Source organism: Dromaius novaehollandiae, chromosome 2 (genome assembly GCF_036370855.1).
Source record: "Dromaius novaehollandiae isolate bDroNov1 chromosome 2, bDroNov1.hap1, whole genome shotgun sequence".
Lineage (NCBI taxonomy): Eukaryota > Metazoa > Chordata > Aves > Casuariiformes > Dromaiidae > Dromaius > Dromaius novaehollandiae.
Genome location: NC_088099.1, coordinates 152,389,817 through 152,402,226, shown reverse-complemented (window position 1 = coordinate 152,402,226; position 12,410 = coordinate 152,389,817). Strand labels below are relative to the sequence as shown.

Below are 12,410 nucleotides of genomic sequence, written 5' to 3'. Positions count from 1 at the left end.
AGATATCTTCAAAGGTAAGAAATCGGAAGAAAACAAGGGACACATTCTCCCTTGAGTTACAGCTATGCAAAAGCAAGAGGTGAATACTAACTGATATTCAAGTCTGACAGTACTGCTATGCCAGTTTCACATTAAAAATTCAAGGATATTTACAGCATTAGTATGACTGTTGCACATCAAAATATATTTTGTTTCTCCTGCCTTCTTCTCTTTTGTGTATTCAGGCATAAAACTGTTTACATCAGCCACAGTTTTGGAATATGAATTTTTATACACTATGACACAGAAATGGTTAAAAATTAATAAGAAATATTAAATTAGTGCTTCTTGGTACATATCTAAATGTTATTATCTAGCTCTGTAAGTCCCTCTTCTTCCACCAATCTGCCATTATAACATAAAATGTGATTGAGAAACCAGAAATGAGCATCTAATTTCATGCCTTAACCTTCTATCACTAAAATCAAAGGGAGCAAAGACAAAGTTTTTATAAGCTATGATGTTCAGAGCTACACACCAGAAATCAAAGCTTAATGAATAATAATAGAACCTTTTAATAATAAGTTATTAATATAAATTAGTCATATCTTTTTTATTGTAAATTCAGGATAGGTTCATCAAAAATATTTTTACAACTAGTACTGTACACACATGATTTGTTTTGGGGAAAGTAGGTATGTGCCTTTTTGGATAAATCTGAAGCTATTTATAGGTAGTTTTTCATAGTCATGAACAAAAAAACTCTGAAAATTTCTTCAAAAACTTTAACTTTTAATCTGTGAATTCAAACAAAATGTTAAAGTTTAAAGAAACAAACAAAAAAAATTAAGAGGTACAAATACAAAGCCTGAAAATGTAAGGAAAATATCAAAGAAACTGTAGTGTAAATAAAACTGTTCTATAGTCATTTGGTTATTAAGTTAAATAAGTGTTCAAATGGCTTGCAATGAGCACTTGAAATGTAAATGAAATGAAAAAGTTCTGGTAATGATTTTTATGCACACGGATAGAGCATACACAGATCTAATCAGTTTTTTTTTCTTTCGGTAAATTAAGCCTCTTTTTTGAAGACAAGTCCCTGCGACATTGCTTTGATACAGATTCAAATGAGAGTCATAGTGAATCAGATTATGTAGCAGTGTATCAGCGTACAGGTATTTTCTTTAGCTTTACCCTACCAAGCTTGAATTCTAGCTTAGGACAACTTTAAGACTTGGTTTTCAAAGGGTAATGCTTTCTCATTTTAAGATGATTTACAGCTTATCATACAGATCAAGGCATTTTGCATCCAAGCATATGTGAAATCATTTTTCATAACTAGATTTGATGATTGATTTCCCCATTTCATACATGTAGACAAACCTTGGACATTGTGCTTTGTGATATTAATAAAAAACAATACAGAATGCTTGACTGAGAGAAGATAAGGCATTATTGTCCTTTTCATATAAGGAGAAGAATTCAAACAGGCAATGCTGGCTGAGTCAATATAATATGAGCAATTTTTGTCACATCATCCCTAAAACAATTTCCTTGTTGATACATGGCACTTTGTTTCACACCTCAAAGAAAGAGAGAATCATGGTGTCCCACTGATACCTGCTGGCGTTCAGAAACACAGTTTCAGTTATCACATGCATGTCAGCTGCAGTCAGCAATTTGCAACAACTCATAACTGCTCTTATGTGCAGCACTGGTTGTGCACTTACTTAAGTGGTCTAGATACCCTCCTCTCATCAAAATTAAATGACTATTGAGAATTTGTAATGTGGATAAAGAGCGGTTCGTAGTCAACTGTGAAAAACACTTATTCAGATCTCTGTGATGGATGAGGTCATAAAAATATGTTCTATTATGATATTGTGGAAGATGATATCATTGTTGCTTCTTGATGTGATTTTCACTTACTTTCAGAAAACATATTTCTGTAATCTTCGATCAAAAGAGATGGTAGTTAACCTCCCTCAGATTAAAAGAATATTTTTTCCCACTAATAATTAGGCAGTAGTTAAGAACACATGATTTCATTCACAAGAGGAATATGCAATTCATACATTGCACAGCAAAAAGCCTATTTCCATTTTATTCATAATAAAATTATTTTAGGTGTAGTGCCAAGAAAGTCACTTGCTAAAGACTGAAGTTTTAGTACACTGTACAAATGTAGACTAATCAATGGGGCCTACCCTGAATTCTTTATAGTCTAAACAAATAAGACAGGCAAATGCAGGATATGGATTTCTTAAATAACAATCAAAATGTCTTTAAGTGCAATTGTAAATTAATGTAAAAAATGTAGCAGTAAGTGTTTTGAAACTTAACTATCATAAGTCATCCAAGTAGCTTGGACATTAGAACACTGAAAGACCACTGAAAGCTTGTCATGTTCTTCGACTTGCTATAATTTGGGTTGTGGAGTTGTAACTCTTCACAGTTTATCTATTTTGAAAGGGGGCTGATAGGCTACTTTAGTGATCTGTGTCACATAATCATGAGGGTAAACAGAAAAGAGCCTAAACTTGAGAGTCTCTGCTTTTGAGTGAGGCAATCAGCTAGCTCTTACATGCACTTGAGATAATTCGCTAATGGTAAATTCATTAAAATACACAGAACCATGTACTTTCTGCACATACATACTATAAAAGTTTGCAATGTAATAGGTATGACTACATTAGCTTGTTTGACCATTCTTAAATGAAAGCGGTCAGTTTAAGCATGATAACTTAACTAGTGATAAAATTGGCTCCTAAAGGTCCTGGCAGCGATTCACAAGAAGGCCACTTTGCCAGCTGCTTCAGCAAGGAGGTGGACAGGTAATATAAGCTCCCAAGTTTGTTCCAGTTTGCATTTCCAAGCAGACTTCTGCCATCCTCTGCAACTCTCCAGCCTTCAGGCTGGCATTCCAGAGCCATGTACTTTTCTCCAAGAATCTTACAGTATTTGTGCAGATCGGCTCATGAGATGCTCAGTTATGTTTTTTTCCCCTGAGTTTGTGGGGAAGAAAGGAAACATGGCCTACATGAAAGGAAAAAGGAGGTTTAGTAAGCATGACCTGCAAAACTGCAGGCTGGCTCATGTACCAGCTTCATAGGTGTCAAATAGTTGTTCAGCTTCTTGGATGTGTCAAACTACAACTGGTGTAACCGTATTTACTCTTGCACTATAATTCTCCAAGCAAACCATGTAAGTTCTAGTCTTCTTATTTTCTTTCTCTATTCAGTTCTGTACATGTTTTTGTTGGTAAAAAGAGGTGCCCAACCAGGGACTCCAATAGTATAGCTTGCACACATCGTCTGCGAGGCTCCCAGAACTGAGTGGCAAAGGCAACTCTTTTCTAGTCTGTATCTGTAACTCCAGCGTCCTGGCCTCCCATATATGCCAAAGGTCTACTGTGAATTTGTCACTTTTGTGCTTATGGGCATTTTGAGCAGAAGACTTTGTCTACGACTTCTGTGTAACAACTTAGGATGACTGATGTTTAAACTTAGATAAATACCAAATAAGCATAGTCATTCTACAGAAAACATTATTTACATCATTTATGCAAATATTCTAATATCATTTTCTGTAATGTAAACCTGTAATAAGATAATCTTCAGTAGTTGAATTAAAGCTTACTAGCTGGTTCTTAAAATATTTCTTCTTAATATACAGATATGCTCTAAGAAACATTATGATCTTTCAATTATTTTTAGTATAAGAGACTATTTAGTTTATTTGCAAGTTGTCACAGAAAACCATAGGTTGAATAGCCATGGGCCAAAATGTAAATAGTTTTAAATTAGTACAAATCCAAGAATTCTAGATGAGGATCTGACTCTTTCATGTTAACACTTAGCAATACAATACACCATAGTCTATTTATTTCTATTATTACTTACCAGCTTAAAGACCTTTAAAAAGATAAAATATCAGGGTTAAAAAATAGTTGATCTTAAGTACTTATTAAGAGATGTAAACAACTGACCTGATGTTCAAAAACAGTAAATCATCTAAAGCTTCCTAACAGTTTTCACTTTTTTTTTTTTTTTTTTTTAATCAGGGGTTTTTTTGACTCACAAATACAAGTTTAGGTATATAATCTTATATATAATTATTACTATTACTATTATTAAAATGCAGATTATTTTAACCTTGATCTATGACAAATGGTCCAAAACCTTAAGCCTTCCAACTTGGAATTTGCTTAAGTATTTCTAGCAGAGGGAGATTTTAGCTATCAGGCTATCTTGAAGTGAATTTTCAACACTCATATAAATCATGGAAATATTTGATGTCATATGTGCATAAAGTTGTTGACTACAGCTTTAATTCTGTGGTAAAACTGTTGCAACTCTAATGGTATCATACAAATAGGAAGTATTTTATGAATACTGGATGTACAAACAAGAAAATTATCTTTATGACTAGGACCTTGCTGTTTCTCAGAATTCCTAATTTTGAATGAAAAATGACCAAGGTTTTCCTATTTGTTTGCCTATTCTTGCTTGATGATTCTGTCAGCAAAATTTATCATGATCTAAAGAGAACCTTGAGATAATTCTTATTTTTGTTCTATATTTATATAAAATCAGTAATACTGAACCATTTTGAGAATCAAGTAATTTTGTAATTCCAGACACTCACACCCACACAGATCTGTATCTTTATCTATGTCTGTCTGTATCTAATATTTATAAACATATGTTTTAAATACAGTATTATAATCATATTTCATACTTAGTCTAATCTCTGCATTTTAAATTCCAGGTGATACAGCTGGGTCTTGTGGTGATCCAGGTATCCCAGGTCATGGGTCTAGGGAAGAGAACAGTTTTAAAATTAAAAGCACAGTACATTTCAGCTGTGATACTGGATATATTCTCCATGGTTCAGAAGAAAGAACATGTATGGCAAACGGAAGCTGGACAGGAAGACAACCTGAGTGCAAAGGTAAGCCACAGAAAAGCCACACTTTTTAAAAATTTTTTTTTAAAAAAAATACTAGTCAGAAAAACAATATTACATTGCTAGTTTTGTGATGTGAATGATTTACAGTGGGGTTTTGGACTGACCATTCAAACCGTTCAAAAAAGTTGTTACAAGATACTAGTGGCTTCAGGTGGGCAAGTGAGCTAATTTGAAATCAGTTCCTGTTACCCAAGAAATGGTGTGTTTTCAGAGTTTTGAGAAAAAAAATATATTGTACTCTTTATTTCTTCTCAATCTTGAGTCAGCATCAAGCTGTGTGTGTCATCTATTTAAATAACTAGACAGAAAAAGACGTAGATAAGGCCTGTAGAACTTAATTCTTGTTGAAAGATTTTTTTTCCCTTAAAAAGGTCACAGTCACTTGATCTTGAATTACAACTGTAATGCATCTGAATTACAGAAAAAAGATCTGACTTTTACAGAAATTACAATATCAGCATTTCATTAGATACATGTCATAAGTGATCATTTTGCAAATTGTGTTTACTGATTAATACTATTGCCTTCTGATTATTTTTCAACAGAAAATGAAATGTTGAAACAAGTTTATTTGGAATAACTCAGTCTAAAAATTTCAAGTAAGGTGTATCACCATAAAAGAAAGAACTAACAGTATATTTACAGAGAATCATTTGTTAGCTCAATCGTTTTGATTCAAAAATAGGAAATAATTTTCAACAATTCTCTTCCTGAAAGGAAAGCTTCCCGAATAGAAGAAAATAATTTAAAAACCTGTTCTCTTCTTATCTGCTTTATCGCTGTTGACTGTGTTATCGGTATGAGAAAGTCATCTCATTTTTAAAAACTTATTTCACAAGCTGGTTTTGTAATATCCTTTCTAGTGAATGATTGCCACCCTGACACAAAGTAAATATATATGTTTGTGTTTGTGGGTTACACTCTCACTAGGGATATGATTAGCCAAAATCAAATTCCTGCCATTGTTCTTGATCTTATCGATTATGAAAATGAATTAGAAGTTGTTGTTTTAAATTTTAAGATACTTTTTATTTTAATTTTTACTCTAAAAATTTCTTGAGAGTGTGAATGTGGTACTGAGGTTGATACTGTTCTAGCTTTGGTCATATAGGTCAGATGTGTATATGTAATTACATAAGCAAGACACATCCAGATTTCAAAGCTGAGCATTGAAGAACTGGGAAACATCAGACTTACATGGGCAAGCTTACCTGCCCATGAAATAATAGTATGACTCTATCCTGTGCTTTGATTTAGATAGGAAATGTACTTTGACAATATCATAGTGCATACATGTTAAGGAGTCAAAATTTTTCAATGATAATTATAAAAGAGGCATTTTTTCTTAGAGTTTGGAGTTTGTAGTTGAACTAGCTTTCCTTTAATGCAGATTTTTTAAATTAAATTCCTAAACTGTTTTTCCCTACATACAAAAAGGTAAAAACAAATGAGAGTTTATGCAAACAGCTATTTCCTATACATCATGCCTTGTCAGTGGGTTGTGAAACCTGTATTTTCAGCACAACAACAGAAGTTTCTACCACCTCAACACTACTGGGAGCAGGAATATTAACTGCATTGTCCTTAGACATTACTATTTCAAAAACTTTCTTTACTGACTACATTTTATACATATTTAACATTTTACTTTATAGCTGTGCAGTGTGGCAATCCAGGGACAACTGCTAATGGAAAAGTATTTCGTATAGATGGAACTACCTTTTCTAATTCAGTAATTTATTCATGCATGGAAGGATACATACTTTCTGGATCATCTGTAAGACAATGCACTGCCAATGGAACATGGTCTGGATCCTTGCCAAACTGCACAAGTAAGACACAATGAATTTGATTTGTTTTGTTTTTTCTCTTCTGAAAGACAGTAAAGTAGAATACAGAAGTGGATTGCAAATAAATAAAAAGACTCCAGCTTTTCCTTGAACTGCTTCATAAATAATTTTATGCATAAAATATGTTTAAAATTGTAGTGCTATTAGAAGATGGAGAATATATTGATTTAAAGACAGACACAGTACAGTGTCTGCTGTTACAGCTTAAGGCAGTTGTATGGTTACAGGAGCTACCTACATTAATTCTTCCTTAGTGTATATTTTTAATCTTGTTTAAATTTTATGATATGTCATATTTAAATATTGTTCATTCAATCACTTTTCTTTGTCATGAAAACTTAGTAGTATAATATTCTGGTCCTGAAGAGAATTGCAGACAAAGAAAAACCTTGAAATGAACACTTGAGAATTCTTTTTGCAGTGGCTCTGAGGTCAAAACTGTTGCCCCTTTCTCTCACAACAGCTTCTCTTTGGCCTCTTCATTAACCTTATGCTTGCTTTGGTTAGTCAGCTAACAGAAGCTATTTCAGCTTCTCTCACATTCAAATAGACATTTAGAAACAGTTTATTTCGAAGTCCATCTGCTCCTGCTTTATTACATTTCCTAGTTCATCCTTTAATAACACACAGATTTTACAGTTATGTGACATGTGACTGTGCCTATCATTTTGATAAAACATACCATCATCAGAGGTATAACTGTTGCTTAATTTTTTTAAAAAGAAATAAAATTTAAAGATACTTTTAAAATTTTGAAATACTTTAAACTAGTACTTTGAATTTATAGAGTAGGCCACGTCACACATTTGTAGCAACCCAAATAAAGCCAGAAAATAAGATGATAAAATAAATTTGTTCTACTTCTGTTGTCCTTAAATCCATCATTAATGGTAAGCATGAGAACAGCTGCTTTTCCAGTCTTGGCAAATCTATGAGCAAGTCTAGGGTTTTTTGTTTAATTATTCTTTTATTGCAAATTATAAAGATCATTGAATTAGTTGTACCAAGGATAAAGATATTTACCGACAATAACTGCATCTTTATTTTTCTTGTATTTTAAAGTGACATTTAGCTGAAGGACATGCTAGAACTTAGTCTTCTCAAACAGCACTACTCAGATAGAATTTGGGGATTTTTGCTTAAAATCTAGAAAAAAAAAGAAAAAATCTAGGAAAAATGCCTTACTTGATTTCACCTAGGAGAGAACATATCTTAGTAAAACCAAGAGAAGCCTTGTGAAGATTATATATAGAAGAACAAATTATTATTGATTTAATAAATAATTTTAATAAATGGTATTTAAACTGTGTTAGACAAGTTGACATTGACATTCCTAATATACAGTTCTCTGTTATGATTAGACATGTTAAAAAGTATATCGCCTCGTATATTTATTCCAGAGATAATATTTTGAGGGCTCTTCAGTTTGATCATTGTGCTTATCCCCTAGAGTCATCAGAATTTGAAAAGAAAGATGGAATTAAAATCTTACCAAAAAAGGTACAACCTCTGAGAATCTCAGCTAGCATCATTTCTGTCTTTTTGATCTTTGCTGACTATTGACTAGTTCCCAGAGGGATGCACTGGCACTACTAGGTGCTATAACTTGTATACAAGCTGATACAGCAGCAGCTCTAAATATCCAGAAATGCAGAGGCATTTGACAGGATCACAGAATCGTTGAGGTCAGAAGGCACCTCTGGAGTCCAACCCCCACTGTGCCGAGCATGGGCAACCAGAACCAGAACCCGTGCCCAGTCTAGGTCCCTTTCTACTGGCTTTTAATTCTACAAATACCCACCCCACCTAAAGACACACAAGAACATATCAAACTTCATCATACACATCTTGCCATGTTACATCTTATGATAATATCTCAATTTTAATAGCTAGCTAACAGCTAGTAAACAACTAGTTAATGAACCATGTTAGCTAAATAGCTGGATAACAGGTCATGTAACACCTGCAGTGTTATGTTCAGGGAGACCACTGCTGGTGTGGGCAGTTTGGGCGCAAAGTCGTGCCAGTTCCTGCTGTGCTGCTTCTCTCAGTTACCAGCCTCAGATGTTACTAGCAAAGGTCCCTGGGCACCTTCAGCATTCATCTCCACACATCTCCATCTCCAGGGTCTTCCCCAACTTCCAGGATCTTTCCTCCAGCCAGGATCTTCACCACCTTCTTTCTGGACCCCGAAGCCCCCAGTTTTCTAGTCTAAATAGCCTATGTGCAGAAGCACAATGCATGATCGGCCTGGTTCTGTCTCTGTTAATTGGAAGATTCAGGACATGCCACTTTTATTTAGTCCAAGTATTATCAAAACTTACAACAAGCCCATACCTGTTGCAATTTGCAAGTAGCAGGCTTCTGCTTGAGAGATCAGAAGTTCAGTTCTGATCATTCACCCCCAACACACCATTATCTGCTACCTGTCAGCATTCACAATTTAAGCTGGTTTTCACATACCATACTGACTTAAGTAAAGGTGATCCAAATTTGGGTCCTTGGATGGACTGTCTGACCTCTCAAGGACTGTTTCAGTCCCATTTATGAATCTCTGAACTTCAGAAGCTGCCACTGAGCCTGCTAGTTAGCTATGACATGTTTCTTTTAGTTAAGGTTCTATTCACTACATACAAAAAACAATATCCAGATAAAATCCAGGTTTTCTGCTTACAACTTCTTTTTCTTTCTTTGAAAGTCAAATGCTGCAGTGTAAGAAAGACAGAAGGGTGAAAGGATCTGTTTCTTACTGCTCCTCATCCAGCTCTACAAATACTTCTGTTGTAACAACACAGCACTATGGAGAGTGATACTTTTTCTCCCTTAAACCTTTGCTTTCATGCAACCCTTATTCTATAGAAAGACAAAGATTACTAACAAAGATAAGTGCAGAAGGACAAAAACAGGGGTAAGAACAGCAGGGTGTTTTTTTTTCAGATATAGTTTGAAATGTTAGTGATAGTGAGATAGGAATTTTGAGAGGGCAGAGGAATCTAGAGATCTGTAGTATGACGGACAGACCTTAAACTGTCAGTGGCAGGAAAGGATACAAAATTTTTATAGCAGCAGTGGAAGAAGCAAAAATTATATATTAATGAGCAAAAGTAAGAAACGGAGGTTGTAATGAAGATGAGTGAGAAAGCTGGGAACACAATTATTGCTGAATTTAAAAAAACAAGGCAAACAAGTTTCAGTAGTCTCTGAAGTAAATGGGTTGTCTGTGGCACTGCTTGAGCATGTACGGTGTATGGACATACAGTATCTTTAAATTTGTAAGACAGTTATTTACAATATGCTTCATACAGGAAAATCCAAAGTGATGAAAAACTGGTTAGGGAAAAAAAGGATAAAGGCATGGACATTATATTGTAATCCCATTGAAACAATAGTATACCTGCAAAAATATCAAGGATGATTTTAGTTGAATTTGCAACATTAATCACAGTACATGCAATGTTTGAACTAAAGAAAGGTAAAACATGCAGAGTATGTGAACATACTCCTGTAACTAAGAGATACAGTTCTGTCTTTGACATGTCTGTATTTGTTGAAGAATGACGAAGAAAAATCTACAATTTTATAACACTTTTCAAAAAAAATCCTGTATTTCTAGGTGAAACAAAATAGGCTGAACTCTGGTTTTCTTTGCCTAAACAGAACCAGCTAACTGTAGACTAACCCAGCTAACCTTGTAGTATGTTCTATAGTCTATTCCACATCCTTAGACCCCCCACTGCATGGGACATTTTGACTTTCAGGAGATTTGATACGTACAGTTTAATTAGTATTTGCTCACTCAGATGGTGATAAACTGTAGAGCAGATATACTGTACACCTGGTGCCTCAGTTCCCCAGTTGTTCAGTTCAAGGGACCTGGCCAGAGTGCACTACAGGCATGGTCAGGGGTTTTCTCCTTTTGGAAACCAGGTTACAGAGGGGATGCCATGCACAAGGGCTATGCTTTGGCACTGAGTCAGGAGTAGCCAGGATGTGCTTTTTGCCCAGGAAACTGCCTCTCACAGTTATCCAGAAATAATGAGATTACTGTAAGGGGGTTGTCACATTTACTATAAAATGAACTGTCAAACACTTGGGTGCTGTATTTTGTATAAACTACATTTTTTTTTTATCTTACCTTTTTTTATAAACTAGATAATTTTTTAAAAATCTTTTTTTTCATTAAAACAACAATTTTTGGTCATTGAGGTCTCAAGATTTCTCACTTTTCCAGGAAAACTATTCCAGAAATTAAAACTATTCCAGAGATTGATAGATCTAATTGACTAGATCTGAGAAAAAACTGTTCTACCATAATTCTCAGACTGTAGTGATGTACCTCATTTTCACATTAACTATCTCTTGATGCTAGAAGTTGCAAGAGGTTTCACAACCACTCTCATTCATTAAAGTACTATAGACCTAACTTTGGCATAAACCATGGGCGATATTTGGAGTTGCCCGCACACTCTCATCTGTTTGTGTACGTGGTAACCATGTGAGCACTTACTAACTGGGAGGTTTTTGCAGACACATAGCATAGATTTTCCAGGCTGTGTTTGCTGTCAGGATGTACACATGGAAGAGTAAATGATACGATAGATATCTGTTTTCTTAAATACGAAGTTCTAAATTGATATGAACATTTGTGGGTATCAAAGGGCAGCAGCAACATATGGCTAATTTCTTTGCTACTTTTCCTTTTCATTTTATGGTCTTGGAATTTTACTGATTAAAATTGTACAGTCCATTACTTCTACTTTTGAACAGGTGTATTGATTTTCTCCAAAATGTAACTGTTGTACAACTCCACATGTTGTGTTTGGCAGCTAATTTAGATGACATATATGTCTTCTGTTGATGGGGATAAACAGATGTATCATACTTTTTCCTCTTCTTTTTTTTTCCTAATAAATTATTAATTTTGCCATATGTTCTTTCCCCTTTATATATAAATAAATCACATTCAGGTTTTTAAATCTGTTCTTCAACTATTTACTTGCAGTTATCAGCTGTGGAGATCCAGGAGTCCCAGCCAATGGTATGAGATATGGTGATGATTACGTTGTTGGACAAAATGTTACGTATATGTGCCAACCTGGCTATACAATGGAATCAAATAGCTCCTTAATTCGCACTTGTACTAGCAATGGCACATGGAGTGGAGTAATCCCAGCATGCAAAGGTACAATAGTTATTTTCATTGTCAGCTACTTCTTCTATGACATTTACATCTGTTTATCGCAATGTGTCAACCAAATATTTCTGTAGAGCCCAAAACTTAGTATTATTATGAAAATATTGCATTGACTTCTTGGCTGCAGGAACTGTGACTTCATCATTTGGTCTTTTGCTTCATATTATAAGCTTATAGCAGCACAGTAGGTTGGACAGTTCTTTGTAGCTCTATAGAACTTTTTATTACTTTGCTGCTAAACTAAATTAGCCAATATAAAATGCCAGTTTAGATATTTTTTTTGCTTTCTTATGTTTCTAAATAAGGTTAAGATGTCATACCAAGGTGACCTACCTACGTGCTTGCCTTTACAAACATGCCAATTAAGCACATGACAGAAGCTTTTGAGAAAGGTCTAGACCATATACAACTGTATG

At 34.4% G+C, this 12,410-nt stretch overlaps 1 protein-coding gene across 1 annotated transcript in view; it reads left to right on the top strand.

The window, feature by feature from the left end:
• The window catches only part of CSMD3 (CUB and Sushi multiple domains 3), a 693,764-nt gene that overhangs the window by 644,717 nt on the left and 36,637 nt on the right, over window positions 1-12,410 (top strand). The window contains exons 58-60 of the mRNA XM_026101199.2: window positions 4,750-4,932; window positions 6,606-6,782; window positions 11,803-11,982. Of these exons, the coding sequence (XP_025956984.2) occupies window positions 4,750-4,932; window positions 6,606-6,782; window positions 11,803-11,982 (540 nt within the window). The remainder of the gene's footprint in view (window positions 1-4,749; window positions 4,933-6,605; window positions 6,783-11,802; window positions 11,983-12,410) is intronic.